Below are 22,554 nucleotides of genomic sequence, written 5' to 3'. Positions count from 1 at the left end.
CTTGAAAGATGGTTGGAATGTTTTTGACATAAAAATTTCTCACAGACTCGACGATAAATTGTACGATAAGTTGTTGTCAATCTTATTTGTTAAAATTATTCAGTTGATATAATGTAATATAATTATCGACTGTTAGCAAATTACATTTAAAGAAAGCAGGTATCGAAGTGGAGTATAAGGATTAAGTCAGCACTAACTCGATCATCGTGGTTTCACTTCGGAGCAGCAAAGTAACTGCAGTTGAAGCCATTCTTATTGAATCGATGGAATAACGACCAAAGCCATGAAAGTAAATGGATTTTCAATTTCTTTCGGCGCACTGCTTTCGATAATTCGCCCCGGTATTTGCAGTATCGATGACGCGGAAGAATATCGAAATAAAATACGTTCATCAGCGGCTCTCGGCTCTGAACGTTGCTCGAGCGTGATCTTCGAACAATAGCGCATCGAATAATGCGACTTCCTGTTATGGCGTTCGCTTCCTTTTCATCCATACACGGAAACCGAATTTAGTTTTTCCTGTTATAAACTTCGCCGATATCTCTTGATAGAAAATCGAGGGGACAGGAAATTGATACTATTCAAACGAGAAGTTACAAGCACGCGAATTGCGGCGAATTGAATTAATACTCGTATAAATATAAACGATCTCGAAATACCAGTGGTTTTATTCGGAACAACTGTGAACCATAAATCGAAAGTTTTCCAAGCTCGGATTAAACTCTTCTTAAGCGTAACGCCAGATGCTCGATGGAAGGCAATCGCGTTAAATCCGACTTAATTATTCGCAGATAAGAGACAGGTTGGTACCGTTAAAGTTGTTAAAGCGTTCATTAGCATGTTCATCGTTGACTTACGTTAAAACTGGAAACACTGGATCGCACGAGAGCAGACCTTGTCACAACTTTCTATCGCCACAGACCAGATACGGAATCGACGCGACGCGCAACATCCTTTCGTGACCCACGGCGTGATTACAAGATCAAACTACAAACGCTTTGTTAAATCGCTTCTTCCATTCAATAGTTTCAGAACCAAAGAATCAACGAACCTACGTGACGTACGCTACCGCGCACAAGATAATCCTGAGTTTCAGCCCAAAGATTGACCATCGTTCGATTCCTGTCTCGCCACTCGAAACTTACACGAACCTCGGTCGAAACAACCGAACCGATGATGGCCCAGCCAAGGATCGTGCGTAGGGCTCTGTAATCTGATACATCCCAATTGAACAAGTGAGATCCACTGACTGTGGGAAGAACCACCGAACAGGATTACGAAGGACTAGCCCCCAACTGAACGAGTGAGATTCACTGCCCCTGGGAGGAATCACCGAACAGGATTACGAAGAATATCAAATTACAAATCCTATGCTCGTCTGAGTACCGAAGTACCGATCGGGCAGGACTGCGGATCCTCGCCTGGACTTCGCAAGTACCATCGGCGCGATAACGATTCTCGCGACTCAACGCGAACGACGAACAATCATCGCACAGTTGCCAAGACACAGGCATCCTTGTGACTTACGAATACAAGGAGTTATCAAGTGCACGTTGACCCGCACGCATCCAGAATACGCGCGAGCGAGTACGCCACAAGGTAGTTGGAGGAAACTGGGGGATCGCGAACCGATAAACCGCGAGAACAATTTGTTGTATGTGCTAAGCGAGAGGAACGAGAGAGAAGAGATTTTTGGTTTTTCTTCTAAGTCAGATAAGCGTATCATTGTACGAGATGGGCTTCACAATGGACTTCAGCTAGGTCCTATCTTAACCGAATCTTATAATTAACACTTGACGATGCACGCATCCTACGGCGGGTGTTAATAGTTTATTTATTAACTAATAACTGCGAAGGTGCAGGACAAAAGGAGGAAGTGATGTAGAAAGAAAACTAGAAAACGATGTTACGACAAAGACGGGAGTCAACAAAATAGAATACAAGATATATGAGATAAGTGAGAAATAATTAGTTAAAATTCCATTAATTTGAATACAACTACATAAATACATAATATTAATAAATGTAATACTAGCGTGTGGAAGAGATAGCGTAGAATGTGTAAGTGTATAAGTAGGAATAAGGTAAGCCGGAGGTGATCCTAAGTTAGCGGAAAGCAAGGATTGTCTATAAATACTTAAAGCTGGTAACTGCAGTTCAGCCTAGATTTTAAATATTATAAATTAATACTTTAAATATTGTGAATTAACAGCCTAAATGTTACAAATTAATAGTTTAAACGTTATGAATTGGTAGCATCGATGTTAGAAATAGGATTGTATAGTATTGAATTGTATCGAGGCTTATGCCTGTTACAGTCTTTGCGTATATCCGCAATTTTGCAGATTTTCACAAATTTTGTAGAATTCTTTTAAAGGATTTTTGCGATCTATCCTAATATTCTATATCGATTTATTAATTTTCTTCGCTTAATTCCAAAGCATCTACCGTTGTTGCTCAATTATTTATTAACTATTTAAATCTGTGGACATTGAAAACTATTCCGACCGCGTCTAATGGCTAGACTTTAGATTCACCTTCCTTTTCGCTTAAAATTATTCCATAGAAAGGAGAATTTTACGTTTCTATCGTCTACAAATTTCTTATTCTACTAGAAATAAACACCACTTAATTGTAACTTTCTGCACTCTGGGTCCAGCGTAACACGGAATTCCCCTAACACAGAACGTATCTGCAGCGTTACATAATGTCCCACAATACTGACAGTAAGATAGACGTTGTCACAACTGTCTTGCCACGATATTACGAAATACACGTCCACCTCCATTGGCTACCATTAAGCAAGGATTTCGTCACTTTCTCTGCGGTTTGGAGCCACGTTTCCGATTGTTTCTCCTAATTGTAATCGTAATACCGGCTATTATCAGCCTGATCGCCGCGTAATTATTACGCCTGATGCGCTCGGATTCGCAGAAAGAAAGTAGCCGCTGGTGAAATTACCGTGCGCTATCTTGCGCGTAGTCTCGTGCATTTTAACTAGAAATAATAACGCTGGCTGCGAAAAGGCGGAGAAGGAGGCACGGTATTAACAATACGCTCATCGGCGGCACAATGAAAATCCCGGTCGAAAATACGGTGGAAAGTATCGCGAAAATCCCGCTACTTTCAGTCGTATTTTTCCGACGTTCATTTTGCACGAGCTACGTGTCGCCGTGGCTTTTTTCATGTTAAATGCCGCTGCCTTGCATCATCGCCGATTTTGCATTGCCGCCAATGATCTCCTCGTGCAACAATTTACATAGGAATCCCGGTTGCAGTGTCTTTTTTTGTCAGCTCGGTCGCTGAAGGAAGAAAAAGAGAGACGAACCGCGCGCGAGCTCGAAGGGAAAAATATTTAGCACGCGGGAAATAAACCGAGGCATCGTGCCGTAAAATTGCGTCGCCCGAGTTTCGCGAACCAACGGCTGCCCGCTTTGAACCGTAATTAAGCGTTGTTTTCTCGAACTAAGTTCGCAAGGATTCCGCGCTCTTACATTGGTCGCTATTTTTTCCAGATTCAATTAATTGAACGAGCACGACGAACGTCGTTCGATTTACGTAGCTGCCACGGTCGAACAGTTTTAATTTTACTGGCGCTCCGCGTGGCTTATCTAAATTCGCGGATCTAATAGATGGAAAAAGAACAGCACGTTTTATAGTTTTAATTATTCGATAGTTTAACGCTAACCTTACCAATCCTGGTCAAACGACCAGCTTCAAAATTAAATAAAAATTGTATATTCATTGTTCTTTCGTTTGTTTATCTAACTTTATGTAAATTCTCATCTGACTAATCGATTCCTCAATTTTTGTTAGTATAAGAATTTACATAAAGTTTTCTTACATAAATAACAATGAATGTACGATTGTAAATTAAATTTTGAAACCGGTCGTTCGACCGATAAACTGTGAAAGGGTTCGATTACACGGATCACTTTCGCCAATTTTCCTCCATTTTCTTCACCCTTCTTTCGTCCTCAACATGCAAACGCTTTTCAAACGAAAGAAAGTGACTCTGAAGAAGGCGACTCGAACTCGACCTCTTTTAATTTTACGCCACCTAGCATTGATTACGAAGCTTCGTACAGAATCAAATCCGCACCGACGATCGATTACGTTCACGCTCGGTATAGCGTGCTTTCGTACGCTAGTCGGCGTGTAATTTCGTAATCATTGTCATCGTTGCAACCGGTGATCCGTAAGCTCGACCACCGATCACAACCTTTTCAAGGCTTCGAAGGAGGGGCCTGGTTCTCTTGCGTATCGCGTGTACAATTATTATCGCGTTTCGATCAAGGTTGCCTCGCTTATGAATATTCTACCGTTCGAATCGTCACGCCGTACATTGTACAATATCAAAATTAAAAGAAACCGGTCGCCTTTTGCGTCACTAAGAGACTAGAAACTACGAACTCGATCGAGCTGGATTTTACTCTCGTTCGATCTTATGCATACAGTACATGCGAGTGATCGTAAATTCTAGCAACTATCAGCAATTCTCGAACAGGTTCCTGCAAACCTCTCTACGCTATCTTTTCTGCTTATCGAGAAAATTATTAAGTCGAGCGTGTTATCGACTCTTCCGGTTACCACTTGTAACAGGTTGCTGAAAAGGTCAACTACAGAAAAAGTAACTTTTCGTAAGCCGAAGGCGAAGCTTAGCTTCGCTGCTACTGAAGCATAAAAACATAGAAGGAAAACACGATAAATCACATTTCACTAATCGCATTTTAATATATCGTCGACTACTTCCACATCGAAACTCTCTTTCTGTTTGATTTCGAGATTAGATACGTGTCACTATCGCCGACATCTTATCGTGCAATACACATTCTTATAAATTTATTCGTCACGAGAAGGTAGTTCAATCGCAGATTCAAAAGGACGGTGTTTCTAATCGTCGTTTCTCTCCGCGTCTCGACACGTGCAGTTAATCAGGATGATTTCCAAGTAACTCGCACGTTAACGTGTTAATTGTAATTATGCGTATACCGTGAGTTTAGACGTACATTAAACACTGCTATTTGATTCTAGCGTTAAATTATCGTCGATTGTTTGGATAAAATGACAGAACTGTCGATAGTGAGAGAAATCGAACGATCATCTGAAACACAGGTAGCTTAAAGGTTCGCGTTTCCTTACATTTTCTCACAAAATCGAACGAAAGTCTAGCGTCGAGGCTTCTGTTGCCCAGTCACACCTGGATCTATCGGGTGTCCGTATCGTCCAGCAGCCATTCGCCAGGTTTCCCCTACTACGATCGTGTTTGATGTCCCACGGCAAGCCGCTCGAAGCGGTCTCTCCCGCGCCTTTCTTCGCGCTGCTGCACCGCGTGTCAGTTGGAAAGCAACCGCGGACAATAACTGACAAGCAACCGGTCAGCCAGCCAGCCGTTCTGGCTGCGAAAATCGCGTTCCTTTCCTTTCTCGCCAGCGAATCTAGCATCGTCTATATTCCATCAAAGTGTAGCAAATATGGCGTGTTCTCTGCTCGTGACAATGTGAAGTATACAGCTCTAAGAAATGGATGAAACGCGTACCAGTGCGGTGAACAAGAGATAAGAGATAAAATAGGAATAAATAAGTTTGGTGTTTATTGCTGGTGTTTTCATAGTGTTCTACGATGATCGCATAAATAATCAAACGTGTACATTTATAAAAAGCAAGCAATTGGTGGGAGGAAGCAGCAGGTTTTTTGATCTCGCGGCCCGATGATCGATGCATCTACGTTTCCAGGTACAATGTCCGATTTCGAAAGAACGATTCGAGGTTGACGTTGCGGAATGCAGAACGAACGGGTTGGTCGGCGGGAGAAACAGAGAGAGAGAGAGAGAAAAAAGGAGCATAACGCCTTGGTAAACGCGCGAGCTCACGGGGAAACATATGTTATCAGGATTGCGAGAGACACGGCCGATTATCTCGCCAGGTTGACGATAACGTGCGTTTCGAATCGCGCACGATTTATCAACGTCCGCTGTCCCATTTGCGTATTTCTGCGTCCAGTTCTTTGAAACGGCCTCCACCGTTCCGTGTCGCGTTGTTTCTTCGCAGGATCCCCCCTGTTTCTGACAGTCGAGTGTCCTAGAAACGTGGTAGGGAATTTCGTGGACGTTATTGCGCGCTCTCAGCATGTGACATTTAAATGTCAGCGGAGAGGCCATTTACCGTGTGCCGTGGTGAGTCGGTTTCAAGATGTTAAACACCGTCGTACCGCTTCTTGCGCGTGTACACTTGCTTCTGTCGTTGGTCCGTCGCTTCGGCTACCAGATATTTCCGAGGAAAGGGATCGCGTCGATCGTATCTTCGCCATGTCTTGTTCCTCTCGCGAGCAAACGGATTCCTGGTAATTGTTTCAGCGGGAGCAGGGTCGGTTAAACGATCCGACGACGTCTCGGACAGGACGTAGTCGTCAGGATGAGTAAGGTAGTATGCTTTCGGGCACGGTAGGTTAATTCTCCTATAGTTGGCGCACTATTTAGAGCATAAAATGGCCTGTGTGGCTTTGCCTGGCGCATCTAGGCGCGTGCAGGACAAAGAGAAAAAAAAAGACTGCTTGAAATAATTATTATTCCCTGATGAGAGTCCGAGGTTTTCTCGTTGGCGGCCCTACCCGTCCAAAAATGGTTAAAGAGAAAGAGAAAAAAAAAAGAGAAAAGGCAAATCGATCCGCGGTAGCAGCAAAGAAGATATATCCGTGGAAAGCAGTAGTCGTGCTCGTGCATCGGCAGAGGAAAGGATCAAAGAGACGCGCTCGCGTTCCTGTTGAAAGTCGTAAAAACGTGAGAAGATGCTTGCGAGAGGAAGGAATCCGACCGGAGTTTCGTGGCTCCGTAGCGAGCCTGTGAATTTTCATAGAAAAAGAAGCAAAGCGAGGCCGAGGGTCGCCAGTGGAAATGAGTGAAAGTGGTCGTTACTTAACTCTTGGTTCGTCTGACGAATGAAAAGCGCTCCTTCGGCACTGGTAATTAACCGAGAAAATATTCAAGGATCGCTGTGCGCTGTGCTGCGTCTCGTCTCCTTTTTCACTCGACAGAGGCCACGCTTTTAATCTCCGCGCGGAGCTCTCTGTCTCTCGTTTAGCAATGCAAAAACACAGAGCCCCGATCCCGTGTGCCCTGAGAATAGAGAGGGAAAAAAGGAACGCTGGTGTATATACGTGGCAGTCATTGACTGTCGTTTTAAAAGTCCCGAAGAAAAATGCCGACGGAACAAGCGTCGAAACGCGGAAAAGCAATAAAGTGGACGCTTTAAAGTTCGCCGGTTGACATAAAATTCTGCACGTGAAATACGGTATTCTCTTTTAGGAGACTTTTATTGTGCATCGCGCGATGCCGGTCGCGCGTTTTTGCAATTAACGTTACCGTCGTAAAGGAAACAAACACGGTCTGTTGTCGGCTAATTACGATCGAGATCCGAGGAAAAATGATCCTTTATGTACAACGGGCGTTTCCATAAATTTCAATGAATTGGAACCCGCGTTGTAATTCTCGTGGAACAGATATGTTTAATAAAATTAGGTATCCGTAGAAAATTTCGTCCCATTCGAATGCAAATTTTATCTCTTACGAAATGTCGCTGTAAATAGAAAAATAGTATCGAGTCCTTCGACCAGGCAAAAGAACAGATATGGCGAGAATAAGCGAGAAAGACATACTCTATCGTAACGTTTCCCACTTACTTTCGCCATGTCCATTCGCTCTCCTCGTCGATAAGCTTAAATCGTTGCAAACTCGAAACACGGTAATTTGCGGGATTGGGTCATTTGAATTTAGGCGAAACAGGTCTATTGCTAGTTTTCCACCGCGCACTATTTCCTCGACTTTTTAAAAACACGCGTCATGGTTCATCGGGCTCGTACTTTTCCGAAACGTGTCGAATGGCGGAGAAAAATCGCGCGGTTTCGACGGTATCGCGGGGAGAAACGAGTTTCGTTCGAGGTGATCGCTTTATCGCGTATCCGTCGCCAGTTATCCGCGCCACTCAGCTCGCTCACTTTCACTAGCAACGCGCGGAAAGAGAAAAGGGATCGACCTGGCCGAATCGCGTTATATAAATTAGGCATTTCTATGGTAGTGCGCGTCGCCTGTTCCGTCGTTTCCCCGAGGATACCGGCATTCGTGTGTCACGCTTGTCTAACTAACGTTAAAAAATCCTTACTGGTTTTCGTGGCGTGAAAAATTGCTTTCCGTTTTGCGGCAGCAAATTAAGGAAACGAACGAAAAGTGACTGTTAAAAGAAAAGAAGAAAAGGAAACACCGAAACACCGTGAAGCGACGCATTGACTCAAATAGCAATTAGACTGAATACAAATAGTAGTAATCCGAACGATCGTGGTCGAGCAGTGGCCGTCTAGTCGAAGGCTCGAGCGAAAGTCACTGACCGATATTTTTTTTATCGGCTGATACGTGTATATTGTACGGCGAGTTACGTCTGTGTGCACCGGTGCATGCGTGTCTGCGTTACCTTTTTTCTTTCGTGCCATTAGAACGTTTCCTGACGCAGGAAATGTAGCTTGAACGTAGAAAACCCACGTACGAAACGTGTCCTATCGAATGAACGAGCTTTCGACGTTCCGCTGCTAATATTCGCCAACATTAACTACCACGCCAGACGATACAATCGATGCATAAAAACGCGCGTTGCTGTTGCTGTTGCTCGCTTCACGAGTTTAACGATGCACGTTTATGGAAACGACGGCCGTGCGTCGATAATCGTGCAAACACATTCCACGATGGAATCGCAACTACCACCGTGGACAATTATTTCCTACGTGCGTTTTATTACGCCTATTGCCTTTAGTACGCCTCGCGATTTATTACTTGTTTTTTTTTTTTTTTTTCATCGATGGTTTCTCGCGGCTTCATTTTTATTCGACGTGGAAACGTGAAATAGGATGAGCTAAGGTTAAGAAATGGATTTCTTGGAAGCCTAACCGATCAACTCCGCGTTGTATCGATTTTTTAATATCATTACGTACATTCTCTGGGAAATTTTAAGCAGATAAAGAATTTGAATTTTATATTATTTATATCATCGCGTTTCTCCACTTTTCACTCAGTTGATCAATGTGCCTTTTGAATGGTTCTTATTTGATTCAAACTAACAAGGGAACATCCTCGATCCATATATTCCGAAAATTATGCAACTTTGGAAATATATATACAGCGTATATGAGTACGTATGTATGGGGATTTTTTCCCTGTTAGTAATTTGCCGGCTAACTTGTTAAATTCGGTTACGAACAATTTTTACCTGATGTTCGTTCGAAGATAGGCAAAGTTGGAAATTGAGTTTTACGCTATTGCAGTTTAGATGACGCGGATAAACCTACCTTACTGTACAGGGCCCGTATAACATGTACGAGCGAGCACGAGATGATTCGTTGTGAAGAAATAAGAAGAAAATACAACGTTTTCATACAACGCACTGTTTTCGAGACGATGGAGTTTCGAGATTTATCAAAAATATCCGAACTCGGTTAATTTCGAAAGGTCGACAAAAGGTTGTTCTGCATGAGAAAATAGGTGAAAAACGTAGAATAACATTTTTCCACCAGATGCTTCGTTCCCGAGAGAAACAAATGTGAAAAATCATCGGAAGGGGAACATATTCGAACTGTATTTTTTGGAAATTGAAGCCTCAAGCGGAGAAATTATATTCGACGTTATTTACTTATTTTCGGATACGAAATAATCTGTGAAGAATGATTTGCTCATATCCGATCGGTAATTAGCCAAGTGCAGGTACAAGCTTGACAAGTTTCGAAACTCGATTTTCTCAAAAACAAAAGCGTGTCACGCGAAGAGATTGTACTCGATATCTCTTCCCTATTTTTTCATAAGAAGTCGCCTCATGCCCGTTTCTGCGCGTTATTCGACCGGATCCTGTGTTTGAAAAGAACTCGGAAAAAGTTATACCCGGTGGTCGATAACGAAGCATTCTACGTTATTTCGCAAAACGCGAGGCAGAGAAAGCGGCGCTTTCCTCGTTCAATTTCCCTCGGTTACGCGTCGATTCGACCGGTTGTTAGGCCATTTCGAGATGCGGCAGGTGCCGGTAGGCCGAAGAAACGTTAATTCTAATCGTAGCAGCGCTTCGCGAGACGGCACGCTCGGCGGTACCGTTATGCCAGCTGCCGTTCAAAAGTTACACAAGAAGTTATTGTACGTCGTAATGGGAGCTTCCGTGTGTGTACGCTACACCGTGGGCAGATGCATTCCACGCTGTTCTAGCAGCTCTAGCCAAAACGAAAAATTTCCGGCATTCACCGCGCGTATTCCCCCAGTAAAATGCCAGGGATCCCCATCTGTGAGCTGTAAAACGCAGGCGCGCATCGCGAACGCGTGCTCGCCGTAATGAAAGTCGCTAATTTTTCCTGCGATTTTACCCGCTTCATCCCCGCCCCGTGTGTATATACCGAACGTGCATATACTCTATGTAGAAACGTGAACGACACCGTTTCAAAGAATGCCCGAGTTTCGCCCGAGACTCGATTCCGTCTAGCGTTCCTTCTCTCCGCTTAGAAAGGCGTCCGTCTATTCAACCAGCTCGACGTGTACGTACATTACAGCTCATAAGTATTCGAACTTTTTGATCGATCCCGTAGTAAGAACAGTTGGAAATTTGTGCAAAGCTGGGCAATTAACAACAGGTTTCTAATTACAAGTAGTAATTACTACGTTTCTCGTAGAGCCACCGGATATATCGATCTAAAGAAATAGCAACGATATATTTCAGTATTTACCTATCACACGTACTATCGTGCGAATGTAATGTAATCTATGATGTTGTATGTCCACGTAAATCCTTTGAAAATAACTGCTAAATGTAGAATGTTCCGCAAGAAACGGTTGGTACGTGAATCTCGCTTAATTAATGTTAATCCACGTTGCCGGTATTAAGTATTCAAGAGTGTTAGAAAAAGGCGTATTTAATTCTACAGGCGAATGCCAAAATAGTTTCGAAGCGGAATTCATTACGCAAGATGTGAGAATGAAGATTACTCTTCCATAACACAGTCGTGTTTTTCATCTTTGGTCTTCAATTCAAGCGCACCTTGTCGAAAAGAAGCAAGTGTCCGGATACTTTTGAGCGACAGTGTACACGAACTTACCTGTTCAAGAGATACGTGGCCGTGTACGTGGAAGAACGATTAAGAGGATTAAGCGGTAGCCAGGTTTTCGCGGACGAACGACGCGGAAAAAGCCACTAGACAGCGCAACTGGAATTTTTCTGCTTCGCCCTTCTTCTTCTTCTTCTCCTCCTTTTCTTCCCTTCTTTCTTTTTTTCTTTCTTGTAGTTGCACGCTTCGTCCAATGGCAAAAAGCACCGCTTTCTCGTTCGGGCAGAGGCGCACGATAACGGTACGTGTAATTCGAGCGATTTTCCATTGTACGGCGAAATGTGTCGCTCGGTGTTTCCTTCAAGTCGCTCAAGAAGTGGAGCGATTTTCAACTGAAATCGGGAATTCCTTTTCACGGAACCGAGCAGCCCATATACTTTTCGTAGTTGCCAGGCGGAGGATTTCTTGGAAAGCTTGGTCGATAGCCGCGACCGGTGCTTTGACAGCTGACGATCAAAGAAAGGGAAGTAACTCGTGATCGAAGAGAAAAGGATTTCTATATTTCAAAGAACGATGCACGTGATTCTTTGGAAGCGAAGACTCGCTTCAAGGAAAAGCTTGCCGATTTAATGGAAGAGTGACACCTGTCAAAAACCCTCGATTTCGGAGTATCTGTAAAAATAAATTAGTTAGAGAATACCACAGTTCGTAGAAATTAGCAACTCGACCGACGAGTCGATTCGTCTTCCTCTTTGACGGGTTAATAATTTTCCACGTCGAACCTGACAGTTTTACTTTTCTTAGCCGTCTCGTTCTTTCAGTAGATCAACGATACAACGAACTGTTTTCGGGAAGGAAAGCTTCTTCGCACACCGATAGATCACGAAGGCAGCCACAAATTCACGTGACGCCCTTAGGGAACGCTGGAAAGCGCGTCTGACCATAAACGGTCGACTCTACTTAACCGTGAAACGCGCTCACCGGATCGCTTGACGCGATGAATTTTTTGGTGTCTTTGTATCGTTTTACGCTTTTCAAAGGGGACACGTTTTTGCTTTTCTATGAAGCGTATCTCGTATACGGGAGATTCCTTTCCCGATTTGACGGTTCGTCATAAAAAGGCAACGCTTAGCAGGGGTACGGCTGATCCCACGGCACCTCGCGTACCCTAATAAAGCCACGCTTTCGTATCCGCCTACGCGTCATGATTAACGATTAATGGTCGTCTATCGAATACCAAACCCGAGCAGGAAAGCGCGTGCATCACCTGGACGCACGTGCAACCAGCCGAGCCCCAATTATTCCGAGTAACGGACGACCTAGGAACGTGCGACATGCGACAGGCACGTGCGTTTTAAAAAGAACTTGTGACTTGGATTATGCTTCCACGTTTTTCCAAATATATAAGGTAGATAAGTAGATAGATAAATAGATAGATAAATAGATAGAGAGATAGATAGATAGATAGATAGATAGACATCGTCGTTAAGAATTCTCTTTGCACCACTTGATATATCTTTACACTTTCCTACTAGATCGTGAGAAACTGTCTTCTTTAGTTAGAATATAGTTAGAATATAGTATCCACAGTGGACGTAAAAAATATCGTACACCGTTGTATTTATTATAATTAGACTATTTTTATCATTTGTACAAAAATAGAATGCATATAATATGTTGAGAGTTCAATGCCTGTAACACGCCACGAATGTGATCAAATGTCATCGGAAATTAATCTTATATCTTTAAAGAATAATCGAAAGGTAGCTTATGTTTTATCTTGGTCATAAAGCTTTTGCCGGCTTTATTGCTTGCCCTGAGATTATTGATAAATTTAACCCTAATGTTCCTGCAAAACACCTTCGTCACTCTGAGCCTATTGCGAGTCGGATGCCATCATACTTTATATACTTTAGCTGCTTTAACCGTTCGATGCTACACGCCAATAGTTTTGCCTCGTCAGTCGATCTTTTTTCCTATTCTTCTTACTTAGACAAACGTCTACGATAAACGTCATCTCTTTAATTTAGTTCTATTATTCTTCACTGACTGCCTGTTACATCGCTTTGTATCTGCGACGGGCTTTCCTCGTAATTGCAGATAGAAAGATATAGAAAATCTTCGAAGTGGCGTACGTTTGTCGTGACTTTTTCACAAACGAAAATCTCCATTTAAATCCTCTTCTTCTCCTCTGTATTTGTAGCTACGTGAATTTATACAAAAATCCACAGTCCATAACATTTACATACTGATCAATTCGGTTCGAGTATGTTAAATTTCGTATCATTTAGTAGCATCTATTTCCACACGATCAGAAAAATTTGACGATATAAAATTGAAACGTAGGATGTGATAAAATCTGATATTATACAGCGAGTCCATGTGTCCGAATACTACTTTATTCTTCATACGACGCAATTGCAGTTTCATTCTACTGGTAAATTGGCTCGGTTAGAGCGAGTTCTCGGTAAGTTTCGCCGCATGATTAATTCAAAGCAAATGGCACGATTATCCCCACTCGAGAGTGCGTAACGCATCCTTTCTTTGTGCCTCTGTGCACTCCCACGTTTTCACTGTTCACGACAGGGACAAAAGCCTCTAGGAGGTTTTCGCGTTTGACGGCCGAAAATGAGAGTTCTGTCGCTCATAGCCTTTTCGAAGTTGGGAACAATGCGAAAGTAATTAGATGCCGGGTTATCGAACCCGCCATCTGTCCCTTCCAAGGAGGCAGTTTAACGAGAAGTTCAAAGTCATTTCCTGGCAAGGATTCCGCCTCCTGGGCTACGTGAATTCATTTAAACTTTCAATTTATCGGTTTGTGCTTCGGCACGGAATTGTTTGTTGCCTGGTTTGTATCACGGAACGTTCGTTAAAGTGTTCAACAGAGAACTTTCGACCGGTGGAAGCTGATTCGGGCCCTTGTTCCTTGCTACGAATGCCTTTCGCGCTCTATGAGTAACGCCAAGATGAAAGATGCTTCGAATACTTTGCGCAATTTACGCGCCACATTGCGTAACTTTACAGACGCCGGGCAATTAGATACGTCGAAGCACCTACGTTGCGTTCTGCACCGTGTCTGATCACGATCGCTCCTTTTCTACTGCGAAACACGTTCAAATTGATCGACAGTAGGTAATTACGTAAAAACCGATCTCAAGAAAAAAAAAAAGGTCTCTAGGAACCGTAACAAATGATGCGATTGGCCGCGATTGTAAAACTGAAAAAAGAGGGCGCAACGACCGCAAACGCTTCTTTTCTCTTCGATCCCGGAGATTATCTTCGGGCCCGAGTTAATCACTTGTTCGGCTCGGTGATTTAGAGCCGTGGCAAGCGTCGATAGTGCAGCGAACTCGATCTTCTACGCACGCTTCCGCCGGAAGCTGCCACCCTGAAAATTATTCGAGCATGGCCGATCGGTTGCGTGATCACGAATGACGTGACGCGTCTATTCTCTGGTCTCGATCGATGAGCCTCAATCGAACAATCTCTGCTTCGTTCCTTCCTCTCTCCGCATGGCCAATGCAATTTAGGTTAATTCTCGAACGTTGCGAGCCTGCTTGCTGCGTTTCCACTCTCGTGATTAATCATCCCATCTTTCTTTCGTCCTTCTTTTTTCTTTCCTTTATTTTTTTCCCCGATACCTCTTTCTTATTACAATAAAAATTTTCCCTGTCAACCAGACGCATAGATAGCGCCACGATATTTCATCGATCTTTTCTCCTTTTTGCGCGTCACCTTTTTGGCTCCTTCAGGATCATTACTCGGACAATCTACGAAGCAGATCGGCAGTAGACGACGTTGATAGATCGAGAACGCCGTCGACTCATTATGCTGAATATTCATCAAGGCGAAACCTCTTTGCTCGGTGAATTTAAATCGAGTCGGCCAATAGGGTGGTGAGCGGGAGGTAAAAGATCGAGAAAGCAATTCGTGACTTACTCGTGAAATGTTTCGTGGCAGATCGGCAATACCGATCTTGACCCGTTCGATGAAAGATCCTCGCCATTTTTAGGCGACCGCTCTCTCTTTTTTTCCTGGCCGTGTTCGCCGGTCTCTCGACGATCGATATTCCGTTCGTGTGCCAGTGCAAACAGAAATCCAATCTGATCGTACTCTGCGCCGAATCTTTGCCCCTACCTGACCCAGATTATTATCTCCATGGGTGCTCCTATTTTTATTCGGTTGGCCGTGTTGCGTTTGGCACTGAACTTGCATCGTTTTAATTAAATATCAGCCACTTCTGCGGCCGGCAATCCGATTGATCAGCAAAAATACTCTGCACGCTCTTACGGCTCTTCAATGATCCTCGCTCGAAAATAGCGTGCACTACCATCCGGCAATAAGCTTTCGAAACGCGATGGTCGCAGGTTAATCGAAATTGCTACAGTTTTTTCAGACGTAGAATATTATCATCACGAACGTGAAACATTATTATACGAATGAATATTGTGTTATCGAATCAGAGCGATTTAAACTGTTTTATATTTATACCAGAGAATTTCCTATCTTACGTGAAAACTTTAACACTTTGAGGTAGCTTTACTACTACGTGTTACGTTCAGTCGAAGGACTGCTACCAGGAATAGTAGCAGAATCTGTTTGATGCAGCGTATCGCAGATCTTTTACGTTAACGATGCAAATGAAACTTTGCGCGCGGATTTACGATCGAACATCGTAGTTCATGGAACGACGATAGAAGCGACGGTACGTCTCGATTTTCATCTAAAAGCTAGTAAAATGTAGGATGTCTGGAAGTCGGCGAGCTTTGAGCCGTGCATAAATCTCTTTCTTTTATACGAAACAGAACGAGCCGCTCTTTTCTTCGCCTTTGTCTAACTTCTGACCTCGATAACTCATAGAAAGAAGACAAAAGAACGACGACGTAGCTATTACTCGGTGTCAGGAACCAGAAGGTGAAAGAAACGAGTCTCGAGATAGAATCACGAACAAGAGAAAATTCGAAAGAAACGCTACGAGAACAGCCGATTTGCCGAATAGATAGCTGCTCTAATTTTCCTCTTACTTTGATGTCCAACAAATGGAAGTAGTCTTTGATATCGTTGAAAGCAACGTCCGCGCTACAAGTTGTGCTTGGCGACTCAAAGATCCCATGATTAAAGACGAACATTACGAAAACGTAGAGTCCACTGGTGATTGAATCAGGATCTCTTAAAATGTTCGATGTCTCTCACTCTTTTAACCGCCATCTTCTTACGAACGAGCTTATGCAAGTCATTTGTTTCTTGAGAATCGAATATCAATCGACTACTTGCCCAACGAGATTGAAAAATTGAACGAACAACGACGATGATCAGTTTGACTCATGAGAGACTCGTATACGTATACATACATGATCTATTCAATGACGATTTACATAATCAATGACGCTTGGAAATTTGTCCCATTTATAATACTACATATGTGTGTATACGTTTTCTTGCAATTGGAAAGTCCTGAAAATTGTAGAACACGAGCAACGTGTTTCTTCATCAAGAAAAACGTTTGTATCGAAAAGCACTAAAAAAATGAATGTCGAAAGTCGTTCCATCTGCGTATGTAGATTTCATGAAAATCTTGAAGCAACGATTCCACAGAGATAGCCGTGTCTCTCCGTGCAACGTTCGAAAAGAATAAGAGTTGAAAGGCAACAAATTCTTTGTGTTCTCCCGCCACGGTTCATCACTCGTACGATAGTATCAGTGAAAAATACAAAATCGCTACGACAATGTTAGTAAAAATAGATAAACCGATATCGGCGACAATCTGGGTCAACCGAGAATGAGATTGATCAGGCGAAACCACGACAGAATCGAAATTCAACGCACGACATATCAATAGGACTGCTCTCGGCTTATAGATCGAGTCCAATCCAGGGTGAACAACCGAGAGAATCGCGTTCGAGGCGGCTTCGATTCGATTAAAATCGCGTGACTACTGTTCCAGCGAATCGCGTATGCTCCTACACGCTCGTTTCTCCTACTTTGCTTTTTGGGTCGTCCAAATACGATAAAATGGTAATCTCCGATTATCTTACGCCGTGTCGTAACTCGTCGTTCTGGAATTCCGTGAATTCCTTCGAAATCTCTGTTTCCTCGAATTAACGCTACAACTACCGATCTCTAACTAGCTGAAAGCTTCAAAACTTCAAATATCCGAGGTACAAAAAGAAAGAACGCTATTCCACGTTCCCCACGTTTTCTGTTTTAGCGCGAATCACGACTTTTGGCATAGCCTGTGTATAATCGTTTCTCCTTCTGAGTAGAAATCAACGTTAATTTTGCCAAAAACGTTCTACGTTTTTTTATTATCCACACGGAGGAAAGTTTGAAACCGTTCGTTCGTTTCAATTGGTTTGTGGTAGTTGTAGCGTTAAAGAAATACTGGAAGAAGGTCAAAATATCCGCAGAAAAGTGGCGAACGGAGCGTGCCAGGGGAGAATAAGATCTCAAATGCGCAGCGAGGCAACGAAGAAATTGTGCAGGCAGCCGTCGGGAACAGCTGGCATCACGGAATGTTGACCTAGTGATCGAGCCGCGAGTGTGTGCTGATTTGACATAACTGCGACGAAAAGTACGGATGAAAAATGCGAAACGGTGGTCAGCCACAGCAGACGGCGGTAATGACGCCGCCGCATTTGAACGGTTCCGCGCAATTCGTTTCCGGTGGTTACGTCGGCTACGTACCACGCCAGTCCTGGGGGCAGTTTCAAGGACCCCAACATCCCAGGAACACGGCCAGACCTCTGTCACATCCACCGCCGCCACCCTCCAGAAGGGAAAGCCAAAGACCCTCTGGCAACGGATCCGCCAACCCTAAGAGTACGTCTCTTCCGCATTGCAAACCTGGAACGCACAGGAGTACCACACCTTCGGTGAGTTCAGACAGGATCCTTTATTCTCTCCAGACAGATCTCTCTAGAAAAGGGGAGAAATATTTCTCGATTTCTTTCGTATCTTTCCTTTCGTTTCCCTCTTTTTCGAACATCGTGAAAGACGACGAATCGATTTGTGATATTTGAGAACATGTGTGTGGATCAGGCGATAAGAATTTTTCCATGTCTCATTGATCCATTTTTATTAATTTGTACATTGCGTCGATGCAATCGTTCGATCCTTTAACAGTCTGATAAAATTACGGATTCCGGTTAGAGAAAAAAGTGTATACGTAAAACGATAGATGTGATAAAGAATATAGAGAAACACGGTTTGCAAATAGCTTTTGAAACAGAATATTGAAGCACGTGATACACAATCGTACGTTGCAGCCCGGATAGTAATATCTTGTATGGTTTCTGTTGAGGTTATTCGATGTGTAAACAGAGAAAACTCGTGGATAAATTGTAAGGCAGAAAATATATTTAAATAGAAGTGTAATTATAAGTAAGAATACAATTTGAGCTGGTGCAGATCCACACGCTAGCTGTGTTAGCCAATAACCGAAAACCCCGAAGCCAACGTCGCCTGTCTACTGTTTATGGTCTGACTTCGTCGCAGTCTTTTGTCTACGCGCTGTCGATGGCTTCAGTGCTCGAGAAAACTAAAAAGACCAGATGTAGAGTTTTCTTATAAGTGCTGACCACTTCAACAGTTTCTAATTTTCCATTAGCGACAAGTCATATTCAGTTTGCGGACAATAACTGGGAAATGCGAAATCATCGAAATGCCGAACTGTGCGAAATGTGGCCGGTGTTTTCAGCGTATGAGTGTATTTGCGCATTTGCGTGGATAATTACACCGGAACAAAATCTCTGCGTAGACGAAAGTTTGTTATTATACAAAGGCAGTAAGCGAAGCACGCTTTTCCCTGCATTTTATCGCACATTTATTCGACTTGCGAAGAGATAGATAATCCTCACGTGAAATATCCGTACGATTCACACTCGGGATAATCTGTTAATGGGATTAAGTAATTTCGTTAATGCAATTGCTTATTGTACCTTTATAGCATCGATTTTACTCGTTTCAGAGTTTTCGTAATTAGTACAGCGAAATTATTGCGAAATATGTTTAAATTGAAGAGCTGTATTAGGAACTGATTTGTCATTCTCAGGTAGTGTCAGATGGTTTACATTCGACTGGTTTTAGTTACCGTGAACCGATCGGTCACGGCGAGAATAAATGTAGAAGACAAGCAGCAGAGAAAGAGAAAGGCATGGAAGCGAAGCATGAATCTTCTTATGCGCTGCGGGTATCTAGAAAAGCGCAGCGTGGAATACCATACGAGGCTCAAAAGCATCCGTGAAGGAATGTCACAAAATCTACCTGGTGTTTTGCTCGTATTCGACGTTCCTTTGTCTGCAGTTTAACACAGCGACCGATACATCGATGACGTACCACGTAGTGGCCAATTCTACTGTGACCGAACGATTATATCTATTTATTTACTTTACACAATTCTCGCGTATTGACTCAGAACAAACTTCCAGCTTTACATCTTATGTTTACTTTTCGCACTTTCGCCCTCTTCCTTCATCCTCCTGCATCCACGCCTTTATTCATATCATATACATTTCGCCTGTAGAATATTTTCAAATTTCAACCCTTTGCATGTAACATAAGCTTATGGTATTACATCGATCCTTCCTTTCTCTCTCTCTCTCTCTCTCTCTCTCTCTCTCTCTCTCTCTCTCTCTCTCTCTCTCTCTCTCTCTCTCTCTCTCTCTCTCTCTCTCTCTCTCTCTCTCTCTCTCTCTCTCTCTCTCTCTCTCTCTCTCTCTCTCTCTCTCTCTCTCTCTCTCTCTCTCTCTCTCTCTCTCTCTCTCTCTCTCTCTCTCTCTCTCTCTCTCTCTCTCTCTCTCTCTCTCTCTCTCTCTCTCTCTCTCTCTCTCTCTCTCTCTCTCTCTCTCTCTCTCTCTCTCTCTCTCTCTCTCTCTCTCTCTCTCTCTCTCTCTCTCTCTCTCTCTCTCTCTCTCTCTCTCTCTCTCTCTCTCTCTCTCTCTCTCTCTCTCTCTCTCTCTCTCTCTCTCTCTCTCTCTCTCTCTCTCTCTCTCTCTCTCTCTCTCTCTCTCTCTCTCTCTCTCTCTCTCTCTCTCTCTCTCTCTCTCTCTCTCTCTCTCTCTCTCTCTCTCTCTCTCTCTCTCTCTCTCTCTCTCTCTCTCTCTCTCTCTCTCTCTCTCTCTCTCTCTCTCTCTCTCTCTCTCTCTCTCTCTCTCTCTCTCTCTCTCTCTTTGTCGTACTGTTCTTCCTCCTATTCGATTCGTTCCCTACGTTCAATATTTTGCTTTCCGCCCCTCGTTGCTTTCTCTTTCTTACCACTTGCCCTTAACCCCTTTGTCCTGCCCTTTCTTGACGAAAGGATTATATATCAGTCTTGCATCTTTAGAATCATGAACATGAGCGAGACAAAACATAGAAAACGCGTTAGCCGGACAGACTCGATGGCGAGAGAGCAGTTTTCTTCGTTTTGCTTAACCCCAACCTCAAAGTCCCGTAGGCAACCTGAGACACGACGAGATGCTAGAAAGTGGTCTCGGTGTCGCGTTTCAAGCAATTCGATCGAACGCTTCGGAGATGGACTGCCACTGAGAATGGAAAAGAGAAGAAACGGTGCCGGAGTATGTAATTTGCGGTCGAGCGAAAACCGATATCGTCTGTCTCGTTCTTTTGATTGCGTTTAAAAAGAAAAATGCCAGGCATTTCGAATGGAGATATTTAAAAATGAAAGGATAGAAATTGTTTCTCCACTTGGTCGTTTAAGCGGTTATTTAATTATGATCGTTATGAAACATTATCTATCCCGAGGCTGGTTTCTTTTTATTCATTTACACGTCTCGCCGAGAGTAATTGGAAAACTAGGCTCCAACAAAGAAAGGATATCGACAAAAGAACGTCTTATAGAAATTATCCCGGTGCAGCGAGAAAATACCGGTGTAACAGGATTCTCGAGGACCGTAAGATATCTTGGAGGCTGTGTGCTCCTTTTTTCTTCCCCCTTTCGTACGAGATCAGCCGAGGCCAGTACAAGGTCGACTCTCCACTCCTTTCCTTCGTTTATGTGCCTCCAAAAAGTTTATTTCGGACGACGACGGACCGTGAACCATGTAAACTCTGCGTCATCCGAATTCCACGGATGTTTTTCGCCTGTTTAAAAAACAAGCTTGTGCAGCTTCACTTTCGAATTTGTCAATTTTTCGTTTCCTCGATCCATCCGTTAAAAGGAAATACACCCGACCATCTATTAAAAAGAAACGTTCGTTTTAACATTCAGAACCATTAACGTTATAGATATCGATTCACGCGCAGCATAAAACTTCCATTTCTTCGACTTATATACGTGCGGATCTTTCTTCGAGATATTTCTTCAATTTCAATCTGCTGCGCGTGATTGTTGCATTGTGCACCTCATTGTCCATATCGTATCGACGTTCGTATGCCGGCATACATAAATAAACAGCCACGGGTGTGTATCGTACGTAAGTTCGTTGCGAGTAGTATCGTTCTAAGCTGACCGAGGCGCGTGCACTGCATTGGAAAACACGCTGAACTTGTATTCCGTTAGATTCTGCAGGTTTGTATTTAAACACGTCCACGGGGCAAATATTCGTCTAACGATGTTCATAGCGCGTGCTGGCTCCTTCTTAATATTCCGACGTTTTATTGTTTCTTCATATTTATGCGTTAACCGCGTAACCAGAGAAACAGTTATCCGTTACGTAATATTCCAGCGTGTCGCTTCTTCCAAGCGCGAGTTTAAAACGCGGATCTGGAAACGCGGCTCGTTCTCTTTGGAGAAAGAATCCAGGCTTCGAGAATCTTGATGCCAGACTGATAAAGTTAGGAATCGAATTACGAGCGACTGACGCAGCTTTCAAGATAATTAGGGGATAACGTAATAATCGCGGAGGCAACTCGTTTAGGAGAACACGAGATCCAAGGGTTGTATCACGGGCGGCACGCCGTTCCTACGAATTCAGGCGAATTTACCTGGAAAAAATGCTGTCTTCCTAAATTAGAATATTCCTTGCAGCATCTTTGCATCCTTCGTGTCTACGTATTCGAATATCTGAAACTTCTCGTATCTTTCTTATCGTTCGAACAGAGTTAGAAAACGCGATTCATAGAAACTTGCAAACAGTTTTCCTTATTTGTCCCGACCGCTTTTCGGTTGAAGTGAACTGTCGAACAGCGACCACAAACTATTAGGAAACTTCAATTTCGTGCTCCTCTTTGCAGGACGCGTTCAGCTTTCTGCTCCGTTCAAATAAAAAAATACACTAGATTTCGATATTGAAGGACATTAACCAAGGCGGATAGCGCGTCGAACGAGAAACGTCCTTTCCCATGGAATTAGAAACGTGTAGCAACGTTACGCCTTTTAATGCGCGTTTTGATCCCGTTAGTAGAGCGAGAAGCCAGGGTTTATCTCCTTAGGCAAACACGCCGCAGCTAAAGCCACGTTTTCCTGGCGATTTTCGTTTATTTCACAGCGGACGAAGCGCACGCGATTCGTTTCAGCGTGTAAAGAAGCCGGCTCGAGACGAGACGGGCCGGCTC

General features: G+C 43.4%; 1 protein-coding gene across 6 annotated transcripts in view; it reads left to right on the top strand.

Moving 5' to 3' along the window:
* Positions 1-22,554, top strand: part of LOC100741363 (serine/threonine-protein kinase 25) — a 116,486-nt gene that overhangs the window by 67,095 nt on the left and 26,837 nt on the right. Inside the window, exons 1-2 of one of the 6 annotated variants that reach the window (XM_033324390.1) lie at positions 5,338-5,735; positions 17,520-17,933. The exons of 3 other annotated variants lie outside the window; for them this stretch is intronic. In XM_033324390.1, coding sequence (XP_033180281.1) covers positions 17,646-17,933 — 288 coding nt within the window. In that variant the 5' untranslated portion in view covers positions 5,338-5,735; positions 17,520-17,645. Of the gene's footprint in view, positions 1-5,337; positions 5,736-17,468; positions 17,934-22,554 lie in introns of those variants that run through there. 2 more of the 6 variants (XM_003494401.4, XM_033324391.1) reach the window with 2 other exon arrangements.

Source organism: Bombus impatiens, unplaced genomic scaffold (genome assembly GCF_000188095.3).
Source record: "Bombus impatiens unplaced genomic scaffold, BIMP_2.2 scf_2222, whole genome shotgun sequence".
Classification (NCBI taxonomy): domain Eukaryota; kingdom Metazoa; phylum Arthropoda; class Insecta; order Hymenoptera; family Apidae; genus Bombus; species Bombus impatiens.
The sequence above is the reverse complement of the archived record's forward strand: the minus strand, read 5'-3'. Positions and strand labels throughout refer to the sequence as shown.